We start from the raw sequence: 23953 nt of genomic DNA, 5'->3' as shown, positions 1-23953 counted from the left end.
GTCCACCATCTTTTCCTTGCCCTCATCGCCCCACTGGGCGTCCAGAACGACGTCCACCGTAAACTTGCGGCCTTAGACCAGCTGCTCGTAATAAGTGTCGTTGGTGGAGCTGGTCGCTGACATTTCCCCGGAACGAAACAGAACGGATCTCGGGCACTCGGAAGTCTTTCGCGATCACGTTGGGACTATTGTCAGGTATCTGTGGCCTTTGTTCCTTTTTCTAAAATATGCTCCTATTTTTGAGTTCTTGTTAAGACTTTGCTGAGTGCGACCGTTTCTGCGAATTATCGATTTCACGATATCTGGGATTCCACATTCCATTGGAATGTGTTGTCAACAGGAAACTAAGGAATGAAGAGAGTAGTTAAATTCAAATACGAAGGTCCGAAATGACGAAGAGTGACATTTTGCGAAATAAATGGAAGATATTCCAATGTTGCCGTCTTCGAAGAGCGATGAAAGTTTAGTTGTAGCCGAAGATTACTCCATGCTCTCCAATGTGAGAGAAACATGTCATGAATAGGTATTTGGGTAGTTTTGGGTATTCCCTAATACGGGTATGACACTACATTGATCGCCTCATTCATTGACGGATTCATTGAAGCTCAGAGACAGAGACAACTATATGGATACTGCTTGAAATTTTGTTGGTAATAAGTTCACGGTCACACTGCCTTTTTAATGTTAAATTCAATTTCAATTATGTTAGCAGTATATTGGAAGCTGTATAGATCAAGTGGATATAAGATGTGACTATTTAATAATTTAATAATAATAACACTTATGTTCCATTCCGATGTTCCAATAATGTAGAATAAGTAGTAAGGACTATGTGAAGATCAGAATAGGGTAACACTTGAATTAAGAGAGACAATTGGAAGCAGACGTGAAAAAGCTAAGCTGAACAGCAATTAAATAAAATAAAAACTCAAGAATTGAAATAAATAATATAAACCTGCGTCAACAACTTCAGAAGTGGGATAGTCCCATTAATACATTCTTCTACATAGCCATACCTGAGAGCACACATTTTTTTTCCGCTTGTATAATTACGACGCCATTCTGAAATGGACAAGACACAAATTGGTGAGTGGCTACAAGCCAACGAAATCGAGTTCCCTGCAAGTGCAACTTTAAGGCAATTGCGCAAGCTCGCTTTTGATGCTGGATACCAAGAAGTGGCTGAAATCCCAGAAAGCATATTAGAGGAGCAGAACTCCAAAATGGAAGTATTAAGCCAAGGAGCCGCTACCGAAGGCATCCAGACATTGGAAGAAGAAGAAGCACTGCTTGACGCCGCCATAAGGGTTGCTGAGAAGAAGAAAATATTTGCCGGATTGATGAAAAACGTCGACAAAACGACAGATGACCTCCAAATGGTGAAGCACCTCGTGAGCCCGTTTTCTGCTACTGAAAATGAGGAAGCCCTTAAGTGGATTTTGAATTTTGAGAGAGTCTGCAGAGATATCAACACATGTACAAATTTTCAACTGCGCTGCGTACGAATGTTGATGAAATCGGGTACAGATGCCGACTTGTTTGTGAGTGTTGATCGATCGAACACTTACGACGAATTTAAGACAAATTTCATAAAAACATTCGGTCGTGGAAGCTCAACTGCTGATATTGTATTGCTACTTAAGGAAACCATGTTCAACCCCGCGAAGAACACCGTTATGGGATACATACTTCTGATGGAGGAAATTGCTATGCGTGCAAATATTGACGAAAAATTGACAGTGCAGTTCGTCATTGATGGTTTTCGCGATCGTTCAGCCAATATCGCTATATTGTACACAGCAACAACAATCGCACAATTGAAGGAAATGGCTTGGAAGTATGGCAATCTAAGGAAGAAGTCACACAATTTTCCTCAGCGCATGGAAAATACTGGAGGAGATCGGAAAACAGTCCGGTGCTACAATTGCTCTGCTTATGGGCACTACGCTTCGTCGTGCACTGCGCCGAAACGCGAGAAGGGATCTTGTTTCCGTTGTGGATCCCTCCAACATATGCTAAAGGATTGTCAGCAGAAGCCAGCAAGTGATCCGAGAGTTGTGGGAGCAGCCAACAACCAGCCGATACGAGATGACGAAGAGGAGCCTAATATGTTTATTCCGATTTTTAACCAGGTAGGAGTATATTTTTACACTGATTGCCAACATAAGCCTAACATAACTCTTCTGTCTGCCATGTTCGATACGGGAAGCGCCATTAATTTAATTCAGCACTCTGCGATTCCTTATAAAAACTTTAGTAATATACTGGTCCCGACGAATTACTATGGAGTTAATGGATTTAAAATTAAAACATTCGGAAAAATTTTTGTCAGGCTCGTTTTTCAAAACATAGAAGAAGAAATTTCATTTTTTGTTGTACCCAATAATTATGTTTCAACTAATGTTCTGTTAGGCCGTAAGTTTTTTGAGAAATTTGGAATAAAATTGATTTCTAAGGATAAGGTAAAAGAAATTGTAGAAGTGAATTTATTTAAGGATAGTGAACCATTGAAAATAGTGAGTATTGAACCAATAAATAGACTTCAGAATAGTGAAACATATAGAGACAGTGACCATTTAGAAAGCAGTAGAGATTTTGAAGAGTTGTATATAGAAAATGAAATAGTTAGTGACGACAGCATTCCGTATATATATAGTATTGATGTATTTCAGGATGATGAAAGTTTTGACATTGACCCGAAGTTAAGTGATGAAGATCGAAGCGAACTCAGTGAAATAATAAGATTGAATTACTTATGTTTATCTAACATCCCAGCGATCCAACATAGTTATGAAATGAGGCTAAGACTTAAGTCTGAAGAACCGGTACGCACTGTACCAAGAAGACTGTCGTATCAGGAGAAGAAAGAAGTAGATTCAAAAATTGATGAGTTATTGAAAAAAGGATTCATAAGAGAAAGCAATTCACCCTATAGTTCCGCTATCGTTCTTGTTAAGAAAAAATCTGGAGAAAAGCGTATGTGTGTAGATTATAGACAACTTAATAAGATAACCGTTCGAGACGGATACCCCCTTCCCCTCATAGATGACTGCTTAGAGAGATTAGAAGGAAATAAGTATTTTACATTGTTAGATTTGAAAAATGGATACCATCAAGTGAAAGTAGCAGAAAGTTCCGTGCAGTATACAGCATTTGTAACACCTTCCGGTCAATATGAATATACAAGAATGCCTTTCGGACTCATGAATGCACCCGCAGTATTTATGAGATTTATTAACTTTATTCTGCAACCTTTGATACGCGAAGGAAATGTAGTAGTTTATATAGACGATATTGCTATAGGCTCGAAAACATTGAACGAACATTTTAAGATTGTAGGAAGAGTATTACGAATTTTAGCAGAGTACCGATTGGAAATTAAAATAAATAAGTGCCAGTTCGCTTACAAAAGCATTGAATTTTTAGGGTATACACTGAGTGAAAAAGGAATAAGTCCGAATTATGAGCACACATCAACTATTAAACATCTTCCGATACCAAAAGATCGCCATGGAATGCAGAAATGTTTAGGACTATTTTCTTACTTTAGGAGGTTTATTCCGGCATACTCAAAAATAGCAAAGCCATTGCAAGAGCTCACAAAATCAGGTGTTAAGTATGAACTTAGTGAGGATTGTATAAAAACTTTTGAATATCTTCGTGACAAATTAATTTCATCTCCCATATTATCCTTGTACAACCCAAATCGAGAGACTGAATTGCATTGCGACGCAAGTAGCGAGGGATTTGGAGGAATTTTGTTGCAAAAGCAGGATGATAATAAGTTTCACCCAATAGCCTATTTTTCACAAAGAGCAACAAAACTAGAAGCTAGATATGAAAGCTTTAAATTGGAAACATTAGCTGTAGTTTATTCATTACGAAAATTCAGAATATATTTAGAAGGAATTCCGTTTAACATAGTAACAGATTGTAATGCAGTAGTTTTGTGCCTAGGGAAAGGACGCCTTAACTCGAGCATTGCCAGATGGGCTTTAGAATTGGCTAATTACAATTATACCCTTAAGCATCGTAGTGGAAAATATATGACTCATGTTGATTCATTAAGTAGATACCCTTCAGCCTTAAATGAGAGTTTTGAATATGAACCAGTAGTGAATATCCAAAATAGTGACAACAAAGATCAAATAGTTTCAGTAATTGACAGTGACGACATCAACCTTCAGCTTCAGATAACGCAAAATAGAGATAGTATTATAGTGAAATTGAAAGAACAATTAGAACAAGGAAGTGTGAAGAACTTTATATTAAGCGATGGAATTGTTTATAGATTAGGTGAGAATGATATTGAATTGCTATATGTACCAGCTGAAATGGAATCCCATATAATTAGGAGGGTTCATAAAAATTTATGTCATTTAGGTTCCGAGAAGTGCTTAAAAGAAATAATGAGACACTATTGGTTTCCGAACATGAAAGCTAAAATAGATGCATTTGTTGGAAATTGCTTAAAGTGTATCATGTTTACGGTACCCACACATGCGAATAATCGAACACTTCATAATATACCTAAGCGACCAATTCCGTTTGATACATTACACATAGACCATTTTGGACCTTTACCTTCAGTTATATCGAAAAAGAAACATTTGCTAGTAATTATTGATGGATTTACCAAATTTGTTAAGTTGTATCCAGTGAATTCAACGAGTACAAAAGAAGTCAACATGTGTTTTTCGAAATATTTTCAATACTATAGTCGACCACGTAGAGTTGTAAGTGATAGAGGTACATGTTTTACGTCATTAGAATTTGCCAAATTTTTATTAGAAAATAATATCGAACACGTTAAGGTAGCAACTGCGTCACCTCAAGCGAACGGACAGGTGGAGAGAGTAAATAGGACAATAAAAGCGATGCTGGCCAAGATAACTGAACCAATTAAGCATGAAGACTGGAGCAAACTTTTAGATAGGGCCGAATATGCCATTAATAATTCAATGCATTCAACTACAAAGGAATTACCCTCAGTATTATTATTTGGAGTTCAGCAGAGAGGTTGCAATATTGACGCATTAACAGAATACTTAGATGATAGAAATGATATACCACAGAGTGATTTAGAAAATGTGCGTAAGAATTCTTCAGATAAAATAGAACAGTGCCAGAAAAGGAGCAAAGAATATTTTCAGAAAAATCATATAGAATTTGAGGAAGGCGATTTTGTTGTAATGCGAAACATTGACACCACAATTGGTACAAACAAAAAGTTTGTACCAAAGTACAAAGGACCATATATCGTTAAAAAGATATTGCCAAACGATAGATATGTCATAAGTGATATTGAAAATTGTCAAATTAGTCAAATTCCCTATGAAGGAATTGTAAAAGCATGTCGGCTACGAAAATGGGCAGATTGGCGTAATCAGTGTGAAATTAACTCCTAATATATGCTAAATTAATTTAATTATATATCATAACTAGTCAAAATTATTGCTAACTAAAACATATAATATTAAGAAAAACTTTTATAATATTAAAAACCCACGATCGAGGACGATCTAATTGTCAGGATGGCCGAGCTGTTAGCAGTATATTGGAAGCTGTATAGATCAAGTGGATATAAGATGTGACTATTTAATAATTTAATAATAATAACACTTATGTTCCATTCCGATGTTCCAATAATGTAGAATAAGTAGTAAGGACTATGTGAAGATCAGAATAGGGTAACACTTGAATTAAGAGAGACAATTGGAAGCAGACGTGAAAAAGCTAAGCTGAACAGCAATTAAATAAAATAAAAACTCAAGAATTGAAATAAATAATATAAACCTGCGTCAACAATTATAATTTTTTTGTTTATTATATTGTGCTTATCCCGCTAATTTTAACGTTTAATGGTTTTCAGTTGTTACCTTTAAATGGTAAAAAAAAATTTTGTATACATGTGGCCCCGGAAGTACCGTTAGTGCGAATTGCTTCCAGGACGACGTAGTTTTATTATTAAGATGCTTTATTTATTATTATTATATTTGACTGAGTTTACAAAGCGGAGTGTGTCTATGTGGACTGCTTAGCTCGAGATTTCGGCATCGAGTGACTTATTAAGTTTCTCGTTCCTGATATGTTACCCTCACGCATGTATTAACGATCTCTGTCTGTGTTGTCAGAACCGACGTGCACTTCTTGTGTTTCTCTCTTCTTGCACATCTGGTTTGTTTCTGAGTCCTACACTCGACCCTCCTGACGTGGTGTTCGTCCCGAACTCATTCTTAAACTCAGATACTGTGGATGTTTTCAAAGGTCCTTCGCTATCTCCCACTTTCTCCACATCATACCTGCCATGGTTGTGCACTTTGACGACCTTATAGGAACCAAGATACTTTCCTTTCAACTTTAAACCCACCCCATACTGCGTACGCCTAATCGCAACTAAGTCATTGACTTTGTGTTGTTTTTCCTCTTTCCTTTTTAAATCGAAAGCTTTTATGTTCTCCTCCTGTAAAGCTTGAATGTTGACCCTGGCAGCACCTCCTCGACTCCAATACTTCGCGTCGGATACAACCAAACGTATTTCGAAAATGCATAGACAACTACTAAGATATGATTATATCTTTTCTTGGTGATCTACATCGTCCCTACGTGATCTATGTGATAAGTGACTAAAGGTTTGTCCCCCTTACGATAGGATTAAGATATCCCTCCTGTTTTCCGGATTTTGCGTTAACTAAGATGCACTCCACACCGCTAGCTACTTTATCTCTCAATTTTGGAATGAAATAGTAGTTCTCCATCATGACCTTGCTTATGGGAAATCTGTATAATCTCAGTTTCCATTTGAGATGGAACTACAATCAACTTTCTGTCTGGGTTTTTAAACAATATTTGATTGGCGATGTAATAATCCTCATGCCCCTTTGTTTCAACTAGATTCCTAATTACATTTGTCCACTCGTCTGCCACCTGAGCTTCCGTTAACTTGTGCATTACACTGTCAGTCAACACAAAACAAGCTACTCGACTCAGTGCATCTACATGCCTCATCTTTGCTCTATCTCGTAATCGTAGTCTTGTAGATACATTGCCCACCTAGCCACTCGCAACGGAACTTCTTTCTTTTTCATCGTCATGGCGAACGCGTTACAATTCGTGATGATTTTGAACTTCATTCCCACAACATGAATTCGCCATATTGTTAACGCTCCTATGACTGCTAGGACCTCCAACTCGTATGAGTGATATTTTTCTTCATAAGGCTTGGTTTTTCTACTCGTGTACATGACAGGGTGTAACTGTCCATCTTCTGGATCCTTTTGAAGAAGAACTGCGTATTTCCGTAGCCAATCTAGGATTGTACAGTTTCAAAACTGGTTTGCTAGTCAACGCTGCCCTTAATTGCTCGAATGCTACCTGCTGTAACTCCTTGAACTCAAACTTAACATCCGTTATCAGCAAATCTGACAATGGCTAAGCCATTACTGCGTATCCATCCACAAACTTCCTAAAATATGATGTCAAACCAAGAAATCGCTGTATGACTTTTTGATTAGACGGCACTGGAAAGTTTGCTACGGCCTGAGTTTTCTCATCGCTGGGTGTGATCGAACCATTTTCGATAATATATCCTAGAAAATGTACCCTGCTCTGCAAAATTTAACACTTGGTTCAATTGATTTTCATCCCGTTCTGTTCTGCGACCTCAAGAACTCATTGCAGCTTTAGTATTCCCTGTGCGACATCACTGCTTGGAATGATGATGTCATCCATGTGAACCACTGCGTCACCGTATTTGATGAGCTACATCAGAACTGCCATTATAAAACGCGTAAGAACTGCCGGCGAGTTCGAAATGCCAAACGGTACAAACAAGAACTCGTACTGTCCGTTCTGTGTAAGAAATGAGGTATACTTTTGGGAGTTTACTTCTACCGTAACATGAAAATAACCGTTGGTCACATCCAGTGTCGTAAAAATTGTCGCTCCCTGTAACTTCTCAATCAGGATGTCCATCAGTTTCATAGGAAAATTGTCCCTCACTATTTTCTCACTCAATTTGCGATACTCGCAACACAATCGCTTCTGGCCATTCTTTTTTGCCACGAGTACGATCAGAGAAGCGTTCTCTGAAGTACTGGGCTTGATAATCCTTTGTTCAAGTCACTGAGCCTGCCGTCAACTACCTTTTGTTCACTAAAAGCGATACGTCGAGGATGCTGAAAAACTGGCAAATCATCGCGTAACAAAATCTTCATCTCGACCGAACAATTAACATTCCTAATTGGTTTGTATTCTTGAATCATACGTTTCACAACACCTCTCTGCGCATGTGGCAAATGTAAAACGTCTACCTCTAGCTTGCTTCCTGCCTGCTCCATGGTCATCATACACAAACTCTGGAATTCATTCAGCTGCTCTGAGCATGAACTTTCGTTTTTCTCTTTCTCGCGAACTTCAATCGTTTGTCTCTTACCGACCCGACAGTCTGATCTTCGAACCAACTCGGTTCCGTCCTTTGTGTCTTTCATATCGACACTAACTATAAGAGTTCTACCTAAAATTGCATCAAATGCCATGTCTTCTTCCGATATAATGAGGAATTCTACGTGGATATTAATGCCATCAATCTGCACTGGTATAGTCAGGTTTCCAAAGGCACAATTTGGTTTTCCCCAATTCCTGTCAAAACTTTTTAACCTCCTGTTAGTTTTTCTACTCCTAACTTTATAAAAACGTTGTGTCGCAATAAGCACAAGTCCGCTCTCCTTTGAAGGTTACTTTCCCAAACGAAACATGCTTCAACTCCAATTCCGAAGACGGAAACGTTCACCCTGCCTTCCACCTGCACTAGATTAGTTGCCTTTTCCTGTTTAGCTACTAGCTCGGCCTTGCACTGGGCTGCTCTATGTCGTGGCTGGTTGTACCTAAAGCACTTGTTGTCTCTCTTTGGACACTCCCTCTTGATGTGAGCCTCCTCACCACAGTTAAAACATTTCCTAACTTTCTCAACTGTTTTCACTGTCTCCTTTTCGCCTTTATAAAAGTGAGTGCCACACTTGACGTGCTTCACAGATCCACGCATTTTCTGATATGCCTCGATTTGAACTTTCAGCTCCTTAGCTTCTTAGCTTGATAAAGGAAAACCTAGTTTGCCTTCGAGTCTGAAATACCGTCGACAAAGTATTCGATCAAGCTTTCATCGTCTAAATCAATTGGCTTCGCGTACAGGTACTCTTGTAACGTTTCGGTTTTCTTTTGATGTCGCTTGCGAAGTCTACGATGAACCTCTGCCGATGAAACTTTAACTCCAAATTCTTCTAGCAATTCAGCTTTCAGTAAGCTCCAATCGCCAATATTACGCTGACAACGAACGTAAAGCCTAGCCGCTCCACTGAGCTATTTTTTTGCATATATAAGCACCTGCAACTGACTCCATTCAACCGTAAGTGCACACTCTCAAGTTCCTCGATCCACTGATTAATGTCAGGTGAACCAGTTCCCGAAAACTGTTACACACTCCCCTGTCATCCTTTAATGTAAACCACCTGTGTTCGCATTTCCAATGTGACTGCTCTGTTCGCTTACAATTCGCTTTTCCCTGGGCGCACCATTTCCTGCACCTGCACCTGCCTGGTAATTGTCTGAATTCACTGATGCAAAAGATCCATCCTCATCATCATCCACTTCAATCGCATTTTCATCGTTTTCATCAGATTGCAAACCATAGTGAGCAAGTAGTTTGTTTTGCAATTCACATTTTCTTCCGGTTGTACTAAGACCTAGCTCTGACAACTTAGCGCGCAATTCAGCCACGAGCAGTGCCAAAATCTTTTGCCTGATCATTTTTACATAAATATAATTATAGAATATAAGTATATAAAATATAGTGCTAATAAAATACAAAAATGTTTTTATCCGCCTGCACGGCAATATTATGTTTTTTATATATACTGGACTTTCAAACTGTGAACTTTACTTTACTTTACTCTACGTTAATGTGAAATGAATGTCAGACCTTAACACTATGTTCTTTAGCTGTTGGCACAACAGTCCGACTGCAGGCACGCAATCTGTTAAATTTCAAATTATTTCCTACTCTTCAATAAGACCAACAAGAGGTCTCCAAAACGAAATTGGTCAGTGCTGCTCTCCACTTCTCTTTTCTGGCACAGCGCCTTCTGCCAGCCAAGTTGCAAAAAAAGCTTGTATCGCCTCTCGATGTTTTCTCGCCGTGTCACTTTGGATTTGTCTCGCTGCCTCACCGAAAATGTCTTTTCGCCGTGTCACGAATACTGATCCAAATGTTCTCGTCGTCACCAATTCTGCTTCAAAAATATTCTCGGCGTCACCAATACTGCTCGATACTGATCCTCCGGCCACCACTTCTCCTCCAGAATGTTCTTCCCGTCACTTCCAAACACTTTTCCAGATTTACCCGGCCTCTGACTGCGGATGCCCTTTCGTGCACAATGTCGCTTCTTCGTCTACTTCTGACGCACAACTTCTGCGATTCACTTGCTACCGTATCTGCTCCACGCCTTAGACTTTGTCGAGTTGTTCGCCGCCAACGACCTGGCCTCTTGCTTGTTGACGTTCACCACAAAGCCTTTACACTGCCTCCAGAATGGTACTTGCTGTTCAATCGCCTTCTATGTCGGTTTCTTGCCTCTTTCCTTCATTGCGCCAAAAACGAATTTCACAACTGCTTAAAGGGTGCGAAAACTTGCTGTCTCGTTTCCACTCACGCTGCCCTGCCTTGCAGATTTGTTGTCTTTCTTTTTTGCGCAGCACACTTGCTTTAGTTCATAACTGTCTGCAACGATAATTCACAGAGTTTTTCCACTTTTTTAAGACACGAATAAGTTTAGTGACTTAGGTTTGTAATAGTTCCAAATATTCCGGCTGAGCCCCCAAATTTGTGACCCCGGGAGTTCCGTTAGAGCGAATTACTTCCAGGACGACGTAGTTTTATTATTATGATGCTTTATTTATTATTATTATATTTGACTTAATAACAAACTGAGTGTTGTGTGTATTATAAACATTAATGAGTTTTTTTTTTATTAGTATCGGGGTGTTTAGTGTTCCGCGACCTGTAAGATCTATTGTGCCCCCATTCAGAGCCCACAGCTCAGATATCAACCCACTTCCTCGAATGAAGTCGGGGAGTTTTAGTGGGCTGATTCTTCCTAGGAGCTCAGGTGTAAGAGTTCTAGTTCCTAAGATTTTACATCTTATACTTGCTAATGCCGGACAGTCTGCGATGATGTGTTTAGAGGTTTCGTCCTCTATGTCGCAGAATCTGCAAGTTCTACTGCTGGTTATTCCCATCTTACCTAGGTGACTTTTCAGTCTGCAGTGCCCGGTTAGTAATCCGGTAACGACCCAAAGTGAATTTTTTCCTAGTTGAATAAGTTCCTTGAACCTCTTCTTGTTGTAGTTATTTATTTGAGTTTTGGCTTGCCTTAGGCCTGGGGTATTCCTCCAGTGTTCTTGCCTCATGGCGTATTCCTTTATAGTGTGCCTCCCTATGCCACAGTAGGGAACTGGTCCTATCAGGGGCTGTTCGGCTCCTAGTTTTGCCATTTTCCAGATATATCCTTATGTCCCGGAATCCATCTGAGGGCCAGTCTGTTTCGGCTGCCCAATATATTTAGCATACTCTTCACCTCTAGGACTAGCTTCGAGGTGATTTTGTTACTATTTAAAGAAGTAATTGCTCCTCGGCTGTCCGAAAGGATCGATATGTCCTTTTCCTTGTATCCACGGTGTATGATGAGCTCTGCACAACGTCTAATGGCACATACTTCAGCCTGGAATATGCTGGTGTATTGGCCAAGGGACTTGTGGTATTTTATGCGAAGCCCTACCACTCCAAGGCCCGTGCCTTGTTGTGTCAGGGATCCATCTGTGTACCATGCTATGGTGTGTTTAGCCATAGCGTGCACTTCAGACAATGTGGTCCAATCTTTCTTATTGCCTAGGTGTGCTGTGAAGTTCTGCTCGAAGATTAATTCGGCTGTCATTTCATCTCTAGGGTGGAGTATTAGGGGCACCTCACCTAACAGATTAGTCGCATCCCTGTTATTTAGAATGCAACCTCTACCTGTGCCCTCAGTGCTCATTCTCAGGAGTGTAGTTTTGCGTTGAATTTCAATTACACAGTGAAGTGGTGTTAGCTCCATCAGAATTTCTAAGGCACTTGTAGGACAGGTCCTCATTGCCCCTGTCATGCATACGCAGGCGAGTCTTTGCATCATTCCTAGCTGGTTTTGCATGCTGGTGAGCTTAACTCGTTTACCCCATGCAAGTGCTCCGTAAGTGAGGATTGGTCTCACGATCATTAAGTATAGCCAACGTATTATCTGAGGCCTGGTTCCCCAGGATTTCCAAGGAATTTTTCGACAGGTATAGAGTGCTCTGTAACACTTTTCCAATGTCTTTGGACATGGGAAGCGAAGTTCAGCTTACTATCCAAGGTGATTCTTAGATATTTAACCTCTCGGCTAGTTTTTATAGGAGTTCCTAGCAGTGAGATTTGTCTCATTCTCTATAGTTTGTACTTCCTTGTGAAGGGAACGATGACTGTTTTAGCAGGATTTAAGTTGAGTCCAACCTCCCTGCACCAGTCTAGCGTTGTCTTTAGTCCGAGTTGGACGATGTCGCAGAGTGTCGCTTCAAATTTGCCCCTGGCGATTATCACGATGTCATCGGCGTATCCCTGACATTGGATTCATCTACTAGCAGACTCCATAGCGAAGGGGACAGTACTCCTCCTTGCGGGCAGCCTCTGCTGGTTGCATTTGTCACTCTATCCGAACCCAGTGTACATGTTGCTTGCCTGGATTCAAGTAGGTTGCCAATCCATTTGCCCGTAGTAACATCTATGTTCCTTCTGGACAGGGCAGCTCGAACTGCATCATGTGATGTGTTGTCGAAGGCTCCCTCTATGTCTAGAAAGGCATAGATAGCTATTTCTTTGCTGTCAATTGTCCATTCTATGGTGCGACATAGTTGATAAAGTGCAGTGTCTGTTTAACGGCCTGCTCTGTATGCATGCTGTGTGTTTTGCAGCGGACAGTCTCTGCGAGCTGTTCTTCTGATATTGTAGTCTTCCAGTTTTTCCAACGTTTTAAGACAAAACGAAGTTAAGCTGATAGGTCTGAAGGTCTTTGGGCTGGTGATGTCTTTCTTCCCGATCTTGAGGATGAAGACCACCCTAGCGCTGCACCATGCACTTGGGATGTACCCAAGGGCTAGGCTCCTCACCATTAGGCGGGTTAGGAGTAGTTCCTGCCCCTGCTGTAAGAAAGCTGGAGAGATCATGTCTAATCCCGGTGATTTCAATGGCTGGAAGGTTCCATTTGAGTTTCTCGGGCGTAACTATAGACTTGGCTGCTGCCCAGTCACTAGCTACTGTCCTAGGGGTTCTATGTTGATCACGCATTATGTTTCCCATAGTGGGAGTACTCCCCGGGAAATGCGTGTCAAATAGCAATTCTAATTTCTCCCGATCCGTGGAGGTGAAGGTGTTATTCCCTTTCCTCAGGGCCAAATTACTATCCGTTGCACTTTTAGCCATTGCTATGTGCAGTCTCGCGCCTCGTTGATGTTACTTATTGCCTCACAGAAATTCCTATAGTTTTTCCGTTTGGCCTTCCTGATCTCTTTGTTGTAGAGCGGCAGGCTTTGCCTGTATAGCTCCCAGTTCCTATCAGTTTTTGGTTTGTTGAAGAGCTTCCGAGTGGTTACTCGTAGTCGTTCAAAACTAGCATTCCACCATGGTGCGTCTGTTTCCCGCTTCTGTCTGCCTAGAGGACAACTGTCTTCAAAGGCATTTTCTATCTTGTGGCCCAGGTTGTCTACCGCTCTATCTAATTCCAAGCTATGTCTAGGGTATCCTGACGTTTCGTTGGAAAGATTGAGCTCTAGAGTTGACCTGAATTTTTCCCAGTTTGTTTTTCTCGGGTTTCTTTTAAGGTTACATCTTTTTGTTTTGAAGGCTACCTCAAACAAAATTGTCTTGTGGTCGGACATGGATTCTTCTGGTGACACATGCCTAATGTGGGGTTAAAATGAATTGGTTGCTAGAGTTATGTCTAGCACCTCTTTCCGTACCCTAGTAACAAATGTCGGCCTGGCGCCGACATTACAGATCTTTAGGTTATTGTCTCGTAGTCTTTGCTCATGAACTCTGAAAAGATACTATAATTGATATCTTTCCTTATAACGATGCATGATCTGGGAGGAAATCCTCCTGGATCGCATATTACCTTAGTGTCTTTCGTGTACAGGCCCTTAATGCCATGGTGCCCCCATGGCTCCTGTACAAGGGCTAGCCCGAGGTGTTGGGAGGTGGACATCCTCGCCAAGACAGCAGATGCTGCTTTCGCCCGATGGATGTTTAGCTGGGCTAGCCGAGTGCTGCTTGTTGCAGCCATCACTCCGAGGTTTGGTGCTCAGTGATGTCTGGTGAAGAGAGAGAGCAAGTCTTTCCACCACCGTCTCTCACGGTAACCTCGGCTTTTTCGCAGCTGTCGTCCAGGAGGCGCTCCTGGGCCAGCTCTTGGGATGACATAGAGTGTCCATCCCCTTGGTCGTCCCCAATGTCCATGCTGGTGATGGATTCTCCATCCTGCTCTCCACTCTGCAACTTCGGCTCCACGTTCAGTGGTTCGAGGGTATCCTCGACAGCCTTACAGATGTCGTCATTGGGCGTCTCTTCCGGAGCTTCTTAGTCTTTTTCAGACCGCTCACGGTGACGTGGCCAAATCGGAAGTTGAGCTTGTGGTCACGCTCCACTATCTTATCCCTTCCGGTCTGGTCCATCTCTACGACCAGGAGTGCACCAGCTCCGTCGTTCTTCCTGGAGATGACCTTCCAGGCGTCCGTCTCGACACGGTTTTGGAAACCAATGAAGGCTAGTATCTCCTCATTGGTCCGGTCTGAGCTCCTCGGAACAACGTGGCGTTGTAAGCTGCCGGGATGTCTGCTCCCGTGCGGGTTTCTAGGGGTACTCCCTTCCACGTCCGTAACTGAGGTACGGCAACCTTAAGCCACTCAGCTAAGCCTTCATCCAGGGAGTCGATGACCGGTGGTGCCGAGCTAGAGGGTCGTCCTCCACCGGTTGTCGGCTTCTGGTTTTTGGCGGGGCTGGGAAGGTATCTTCCTGGCCTGCACTTTTGCCCTTTCTGCCGCTGCTGCTGCTGATATGCTAGGCCACTCTTGCCCAGGGACCCGTGAGGACGTCTCACCAGCCCCTGTGCCGTGCCTAGACCTCTTGGGGGTATCCGTTGGTGGTGTGCGGCTGGTGCTCAGCCGTTTGCCAGCCGGTGCTGCCCCCAATGCCGGCTGCTCCCTCGGCTCCTTTACCTTCTTCAAGGCCTCCTCCGGTGTCATGCCCTGCATGAGATACCTAAGGTATTGTAACGACCTAATTTCTATGTATTCTCGCTCGCTACGTTAACGGGCGGCTAGCTCAGAGAGGTTATGGGTTCGTTCCACCAAATTTATATTGGGTGATTGCCTTTGACCAATGAATAACGCACGAGTTCTGTTGGGATCGTAACTGTCTTTATTCGTCTCCTTGTACAAGCCTCGCGGCTCTTCAGCTGCTGCTGCTCCTCGTCGTCGTCCTCTGCGGCGTCGCTCCTCGTCGCTGTCCTTCGCGGCGTCGCTCCTCGTCGTCGACTGCTTGTTGGTATCTGACTCGTGACGGCTCCTTCGAGACTCTGGATGTTATGCGTTTCTTTTAAGGTTACATCTTTTTGTTTTGAAGGCTACCTCAAACAAAATTGTCTTGTGGTCGGACATGGATTCTTCTGGTGACACATGCCTAATTTGGGGTTAAAATGAATTGGTTGCTAGAGTTATGTCTAGCACCTCTTTCCGTACCCTAGTAACAAATGTCGGCCTGGCGCCGACATTACAGATCTTTAGGTTATTGTCTCGTAGTCTTTGCTCATGAACTCTGAAAAGATACTATAATTGATATCTTTCCTTATAACGATGCATGATCTGGGAGGAAATCCTCCTGGATCGCATATTACCTTAGTGTCTTTCGTGTACAGGCCCTTAATGCCATGGTGCCACCATGGCTCCTGTACAAGGGCTAGCCCGAGGTGTTGGGAGGTGGACATCCTCGCCAAGACAGCAGATGCTGCTTTCGCCCGATGGATGTTTAGCTGGGCTAGCCGAGTGCTGCTTGTTGCAGCCATCACTCCGAGGTTTGGTGCTCAGTGATGTCTGGTGAAGAGAGAGAGCAAGTCTTTCCACCACCGTCTCTCACGGTAACCTCGGCTTTTTTCGCAGCTGTCGTCCAGGAGGCGCTCCTGGGCCAGCTCTTGGGATGACATAGAGTGTCCATCCCCTTGGTCGTCCCCAATGTCCATGCTGGTGATGGATTCTCCATCCTGCTCTCCACTCTGCAACTTCGGCTCCACGTTCAGTGGTTCGAGGGTATCCTCGACAGCCTTACAGATGTCGTCATTGGGCGTCTCTTCCGGAGCTTCTTAGTCTTTTTCAGACCGCTCACGGTGACGTGGCCAAATCGGAAGTTGAGCTTGTGGTCACGCTCCACTATCTTATCCCTTCCGGTCTGGTCCATCTCTACGACCAGGAGTGCACCAGCTCCGTCGTTCTTCCTGGAGATGACCTTCCAGGCGTCCGTCTCGACACGGTTTTGGAAACCAATGAAGGCTAGTATCTCCTCATTGGTCCGGTCTGAGCTCCTCGGAACAACGTGGCGTTGTAAGCTGCCGGGATGTCTGCTCCCGTGCGGGTTTCTAGGGGTACTCCCTTCCACGTCCGTAACTGAGGTACGGCAACCTTAAGCCACTCAGCTAAGCCTTCATCCAGGGAGTCGATGACCGGTGGTGCCGAGCTAGAGGGTCGTCCTTCACCGGTTGTCGGCTTCTGGTTTTTGGCGGGGCTGGGAAGGTATCTTCCTGGCCTGCACTTTTGCCCTTTCTGCCGCTGCTGCTGCTGATATGCTAGGCCACTCTTGCCCAGGGACCCGTGAGGACGTCTCACCAGCCCCTGTGCCGTGCCTAGACCTCTTGGGGGTATCCGTTGGTGGTGTGCGGCTGGTGCTCAGCCGTTTGCCAGCCGGTGCTGCCCCCAATGCCGGCTGCTCCCTCGGCTCCTTTACCTTCCTCAAGGCCTCCTCCGGTGTCATGCCCTGCATGAGATACCTAAGGTATTGTAACGACCTGATTTCTATGTATTCTCGCTCGCTACGTTAACGGGCGGCTAGCTCAGAGAGGTTATGGGTTCGTTCCACCAAATTTATATTGGGTGATTGCCTTTGACCAATGAATAACGCAAGAGTTCTGTTGGGATCGTAACTGTCTTTATTCGTCTCCTTGTACAAGCCTCGCGGCTCTTCAGCTGCTGCTGCTCCTCGTCGTCGTCCTCTGCGGCGTCGCTCCTCGTCGCTGTCCTTCGCGGCGTCGCTCCTCGTCGTCGACTGCTTGTTGGTATCTGACTCGTGACGGCTCCGTCGAGACTCTGGATGTTATGCGAACCTCACTATCGGGACCGGCAAGGTGTTTCGCCTAGCAGGTAGAACGCCGTTCTGCCTTTTCGCCTAGCCACCTTTATCGCAGGCTCCCTAAGTTGGTCCGGATTGTGTCGGCAAGGTGTATCGCCTAGCCGGTTGAACTCAGTTCGACCTCTTCGCCCAGCCACCTTTATCGCAGACTCCACGCAAGGACTCCCTGAGCTCGATTTAACCACGACCTAGCACCCGTTGGATCTCAGCGTTGAAGCCTCAGCCTTGTAGACTCTCAGTCGTTCGGCGTCTCGACTTTGCGATCTTGATCCTGGTACTCGGCACTTGATTAACTTGCTACTGGTCTCGCGTACACGCACTCGCTTTGATTCTCGCACTATTAGCCCCGTGTGCTGCGCTTGCGCCGCCTTTAATAGCCTGTGATGGTCCCGTTATTCCCTTTTCCAGCTCGCGTGATCGGGTCCAAGGTCCACTGCCGCACCGTTAGTTCACGGTGCGTCCTCTTTGTGCGGGTCCGAAGTCCGCCAATTTACCGTTCCACCCTGTTGCCCTTGCCGTATGAGGCTAATAACGATAACGTTATTGCCGTTATCGTTTCCGTTGTCTTAAGTTGCCTCCGTGTGACCGTTTCTTGAGAAATCCAGTATTTTTTTTGTACCCATCGATCGCAACTATCGATCGACCGCCTATCGCCTGGCGCCCCCGTCCCTAACTTTCTCACGGCCTCGTTGTTTTGAGAAAAACTGGTAAGTTAACTTGCTGATTGTAGTTTTCTTTTAATTAACGACCTTTTTCTTTACAGCGACACCATGACCATGATGCCCCTGATGCCCCTGACATGTCTCGGGGTGCTGACCCTGGACCGCGTGCCTCGGGAGACCCTTGCGGCGGCAAGTGACCCCCCTCGCCCTACGCCTGCGGCAGCCTCGTGTTTTCTGCCGGCCGCGTGCTTGGCCCGCGATTCCCCCCTCACCGCCCCCGTTCCGCGATCGGCTGCTGCGGCGGACCACTCTTTTTTTTTTTTTTCTGTGTTGTGCCTTGTGATCCCCTGCCCAAACAATAACTGCTGGGTCAGCTGCTATGATGTGTTTATTGGGCCTTAAACACCCGCACCCGGCCCCCTGCTACCTTGACTCGGTAGCGCTGCTCCCCGTCCAGCACGAGCTTGGCCCACCTGGCCTTCCTGTGCCTCCCTCGCTGCCGTCGCGCTTCTTCGGCCACCCGCGCCGGCCAATCCGCCTCCGGAACCTCCGCCCACGGTTCCGCGCCCTCCGACTGCTGTCTCCGCAGCGTCGGCCTCGCCGGTGGGGCTCGCGACTCCGGGCACGAAGTCTGCCGCGCCAGCTTCGGGGGTGGCGCCGTGTCCCGCGACGTCTCCGGCGGAGTTGGCCACTCCCATGGCCCCTTCTCCAGCCCCTCCTGGGCCTCGCGTTCCTCCTCCGTCGTCTCCTCCAGCCCCGCGCGATCGGCCGTCTCCGCGACGCGTTTCGTCGACCTGGCCCTCGGATCGCGCGGGCTCAGCGGCGGTGGGCGCCGCCACTCGATGGCTTCGATGGCCTCCCTCATCCTGGCCTCCTCTGTTGCCTCCTCGGGCGCGGGCCACGTCCACGTGACCGTCTGCTGATGCCACCGCCGCCCCTCCACCACGATGGTCCGTAGCGCTTGCGCGACCTGCGCTTGTGGCAGGTGCCACTCCTGCTGCCTCGGCGGCGACAATGGTGGTGGTGTTGGCGAGTGTGGTAGCGGTGACGGCGATCGTGGTGGCGGCGGTGGTGGTGGCGTCGGCGATCGTGGTGGCGGTAGCGGCGGCTGCGTTACCGGCGGCGGCCGCGCTGCTGGTGGCGACAGCGGCGGCTGCGGCTGCCCCTGCGGCGGCTGTGGCTGCTCCTGCGGCGGCTGTGGCTGCTCCTGCGGCGGCTGCGGCTGCCCCTGTGGCGGCTGTGGCTGCCCCTGCGGCGGCTGCGGCTGCCCCTGCGGCGGCTGTGGCTGCCCCTGCGGCGGCTGTGGCTGCTCCTGCGGCGGCTGCGGCTGCCCCTGCGGCGGCTGTGGCTGCTCCTGCGGCGGCTGTGGCTGCTCCTGCGGCGGCTCCAGCGGTGGCTCCCACAGTGCGGCCTCCTCGGCCTCGGCGTCCCTCAGCCTCTGCTGCCACGCGGCGACTGCTGCACACCTCGCCGCCCGCCGGGCCTCCCATTGGCGGACATTGACAGCCCGCGCCTCCAATATACGAGCCCACTCTTTGGGCTCGCCCGACGGTGGTATGTGCCCTAGGCCGATCCTCCCGAGCCCTGCCGTCGCCCTGCTCAACCGGCGGAAGATCATCCTGTCCCTCGCAGCTCGCCGCGCCACGTCGTCCTCGTCCGACGACACCTCGGGACTGACGGTCTCCGTCCCCTCCTCCTCCTCCTCGCTCGCGTCCTCCGGCCCACTCTCGTCGGAAGAGATGGCGACGACCTCTCCGACCTCCGTCGCGTCTGCGCCTGGGTCCTCCTCCTCGGACGGCAGCTCCACGTCCGAGATCTCCCCGGTGGACTCCTCCTCCGCCTCGCTGATCGGTGACGGGGATCGCGACACCAGGGGGGACGCCAGAAGCTGGAGAACGGAATCGGAGTCCCGTCTCCACTTCGCCACTGGCTGTTCCCTGGCGCGCTCCTCCCTCACCTCGTGTTCCACTCGCGATTGGGTGTTGCTCTTACGTGCGCTCATGATGGTTATCTTTTTTGGAAAGACCTGCACCATGCAGCGCCGTCGCTGACGAAACCTCGGTTCTTCCGCGTATCCTCGGTTCCGTTATTCGTGGAGACGTGTACCGGTAACGGGACTCACTCTCCGCTCTGTGTCCGTGTAACGTTTAAAAGTAACGGTGCCCTCCGTGTACACGCCCCCTACGCAACCCGTGCATGTGTGTGTTTAGCCGGTAACGGTGCCTACGGCTTTTTAAACCCTCCCTGTCCCGCTCTCGCGCTCCTGATGTGTGTGCCTGTATGTGTGTGCTTGCCGTTAATTTCGATACTGTGTATCGTCCTCCCCCTTTCTTCGGTTAGGGTACAGTGCTCCTCCGATACGCCGGATTTGTTGAGACTGCCCCTCTTTGCTTTGGGGTTTTAACTGGCTTATGTGTGTTTTCCTTTCCTTGCCCGTGTGTTCGTGCCGCAGGTTGCAAATAACCGGAGAATCGAAATTAATTATTTTAAACGGTCCCTCGTATCTGGGGGCCAGTTTCGCCGCGAATCCTTCTGCCGCCATGGATAGATGGTGCTCCTTGGCCCATACCGTGTCTCCAATCTGTGGTTTCCAAGGGCGCCTCCGGAGATTGTAGTGGCGCGCCTGATCCTGCGCCGTCTTCTCCATGTTCCGTCTGACCAGCTCGAAGATTTCGTTTATTTTTTTCGCATTCTATTCTCCGACGGGGTCTGGGTTTCCCTTCCTGTGCCGGTGGTTTCTTCATCAAACAACGCGCTCGGTAACCTGGGCTCTCTACCCTGCGTGACGAATGCCGGCGAATACCCTGTGGACTCGGCTACACTAGTGTTCACGGCCAGCTGCAATTCTGGCCATTTCTCATCCCACGTTCTCTGGTCTCGTCCGGCAAACTGGGCGATCATTGTTTTTACGGTTCTATTGGCCCTCTCCGTGGGATTTTCTTGTGGTGTGTACGGGGCTGTGAACTGGTGCCGCACTCCCAACTCTGTCAGGAACCGCTTGAACGCCCTGCTCGTGAACTGTACCCCGTTATCGGTGATTAAGACCTTCGGCACGCCGTACCTTGAGACAATCCTTTCCCGGATTGCCTTTTCCAGCGTCTCCGTGGTAGCCCTCCGCATTGGTACTATTTCCGTCCACTTCGAGAACCGATCTACGAGCACTAGTAGCATCGAGTTTCCGTGTTTCGACCGAGGAAGCGGCCCAACGAAATCGGCGCATACTGTGGCCCAGGGCTCCTCTGGGATCTGTGTGAGCATTTTTCCGGCTGCCTGGAGCTGACTGGGCTTGTACCTGAGGCAGCTCTCACAGTTCCGCACGTGCTTCCTAATGTCGCGGTGCATGCCCGGCCAATAATACCTCGCTGCCACCCTCGCGATCGTTTTCCGGCTGCCCATGTGTCCGGCCGTCGGCGTATCGTGGTTCTCCACCATGACTCGCTGCCTTGACCCGATTGGTACGCATAGCTTCCATGCGACGACATCCTCGTTGCCTGCTCTGTGAGGAATGTGCCGGTACAGTCGGTCGGCCTCCACTAAATAGTCCGGATATTTTTGGGGGTTCTGTGTTATCTTGCCCCTTATGTCCCTTATCCAGCTACATTCGGCTTGTTCTGCTGACTGACCAGGCGACTTCGTTTTCAACCTTCGGCAGGTTTCGGGTAAGGGCTGCCGCGACAATGCGTCCGCCACAATATTCAGCTGGCCTTTCCTGTATGTTATTTCGAAGTCGTATTGCTGAAGCTCCAGTGCCCACCGCGCGATTCTTCCGGTTGGGCTCTCGATGCTATTCAACCACTTCAAGGCCATGTGATCTGTTATCACTTTGAAGTGGTATCCCTCCAGGTATGGCTTTAATTTTCTTATGGCCCACACGATTGCTAAACATTCCTTTTCAGTGGCGGAGTAACTTTTTTCCGACCCGTTTAGGGTCCGACTGGAATAGGATATCACCCGCTCACCCTGGTCGGAATTTTGAGTGAGAATGGCGCCCAGCCCATAATCGCTCGCATCGGTCTGCAGCACAAACGGCTTTGTAAAATCCGGGCATGCCAAAATTGGGTCGGCGACCAATCTTGCCTTGACAGCTTCAAAGGCCTGCTGGTGGTCGTCGGTCCATTCCCATTTGACACCCTTTCGGAGAAGGGCGTTCAGCGGATGCACTAGCGTGGCAAAATCTGGCACAAAACGCCTGTACCACGACGCCACTCCCAAGTACTGCCGTAGTTCTTTGACATTTGCCGGTGGTTTCAGCAATGCTATCGCTGATACCTTTTCTGGATCCGTCCCGATGCCCTGGTCTGTAATGCGATGCCCTAAGTATTGAAGTTCCTTCCTGAAGAATTTACACTTATCCGCGTTTACTTTCAGGTTCGCCGCTCGCAGTCTTCTGAATACTTCCTTTAGGTTCCGCATGTGCTCCTCTAGTGTCCGTCCGATGACGATTATATCATCCTGATACGCGAAAGCATGCGGCATCATTTCAGGTCCAATTACCTGGTCCAACGCCCGCTGGAATGTTGCCGATGCCGAGTGTAAACCGAAAGGCATAACTTTCCATTGAAACAGGCCTTTCCCTGGCACTGTGAATGCGGTATACTGCCTGCTGGCTGCCTCCAACGGTATTTGCCAGTACCCGTCCTTTAAGTCGAGGCTGCTAATATATTTAGCTTCTCGGAGTTGGTCCAGGATGTAGTTGATCATCGGCATTGGATATGCATCCTTTACGGATTTTGCGTTGATCTGCCTGAAATCCACACAGAGCCTCCATTTCCTGGTCTTCTTTCTCACCATGACTATTGGTGAGCTGTACGGACTCCTTGACGGTTCGATGCATCCCTTTTCAAGTAGCTCGTCTACTTTGGCGTTGATCTCGCCCTGCATTTTTGGATTCTTCGGATAGTACCGCTGTTTGACCGGCTGATCGTCCTTCATGGTGATCCTGTGTACTGCCACGTTTGACGTGCCTTGCAGATTTTCCAGGCTCTCCAACTCGGTCTTTAAAAACTGGTCCACATCCTTCTCCGAAAATTCCTTCGCGGCTTCCACGACTGCTACCGACAGTTTTTCCTCTAGCCAGCCTCGGTGTCTGTCCCTCGCCGGTATCATCACTCTGTGACCTGCGCATTTCACCTCGGCTCCGATTTTGGTAAGGAAGTTCCATCCTAGCACCAGTTCGTCAATCAATCCTGGGAGGATCAGCAGCTCCATTGACACTTTTCTTGTGCCAAGTCCGATTTGAATTTCTAACTGCGATTTTACGTCTCCGCATCTACCGTCCGCCATCCGTACTTGCCTCTTTGTGGGTCCAACCTTTCCTGCCGCCTGCAGCCTGTCCGCCAGCTCTTTGCTGATGAAACTCGCTGTCGCGCCGGTGTCCACCGTGGCCTTAACGTTCGCGTCACCTATGAGCACTGTGGCGGACAGTTGCATTTCTTCCGCCTTCAGGTCGCCCATTATTTTTGAGAGGCAGCACCTTACGATCCCTGGCCGCCCCTCGGAGGCTGGGATCGTTGCGCGTTTCCCGAACAGCACTCCACCGTACGGACGCCTATCTTTCCGCATCGCCAGCAGAATGTGAGTCGCCGGTTCCGGCACTCCTTCGTCCAGTGGTCCGCGCCCCCGCATCTGCGACACGCGTTGGCCGGATTCTGTATAAATCCACTGCGATCGGCTGGTGGTCCGTGTTCCTGCGGCGTATGCCTCCGTGGCGCCTCCGTGTCCTCCTGGCACCGCCTACACACTGCACCCTGCTCTGCCCTTGGCCTTGGCACTAGGCGGT

General features: G+C 47.3%; 2 protein-coding genes across 3 annotated transcripts in view; both read left to right on the top strand.

Annotated features, from left to right (window-relative positions):
- The window catches only part of LOC108147566 (cholesterol 7-desaturase nvd), a 400790-nt gene that overhangs the window by 20191 nt on the left and 356646 nt on the right, over positions 1-23953 (top strand). The window lies entirely within an intron of this gene.
- LOC121467314 lies at positions 720-2277 on the top strand. The gene is made up of 2 exons (XM_041708698.1): positions 720-2132; positions 2210-2277. The coding sequence occupies exons 1-2, from the start codon at positions 1068-1070 to the stop codon at positions 2216-2218; spliced, it is 1074 nt and encodes a 357-aa protein (XP_041564632.1). The 5' UTR covers positions 720-1067; the 3' UTR covers positions 2219-2277.

The sequence above is a fragment of the Drosophila elegans genome, unplaced genomic scaffold (assembly GCF_018152505.1).
Source record: "Drosophila elegans isolate 14027-0461.03 unplaced genomic scaffold, ASM1815250v1 contig_37, whole genome shotgun sequence".
NCBI classification, from domain to species: Eukaryota; Metazoa; Arthropoda; class Insecta; order Diptera; family Drosophilidae; genus Drosophila; species Drosophila elegans.
The sequence above is the reverse complement of the archived record's forward strand: the minus strand, read 5'-3'. Positions and strand labels throughout refer to the sequence as shown.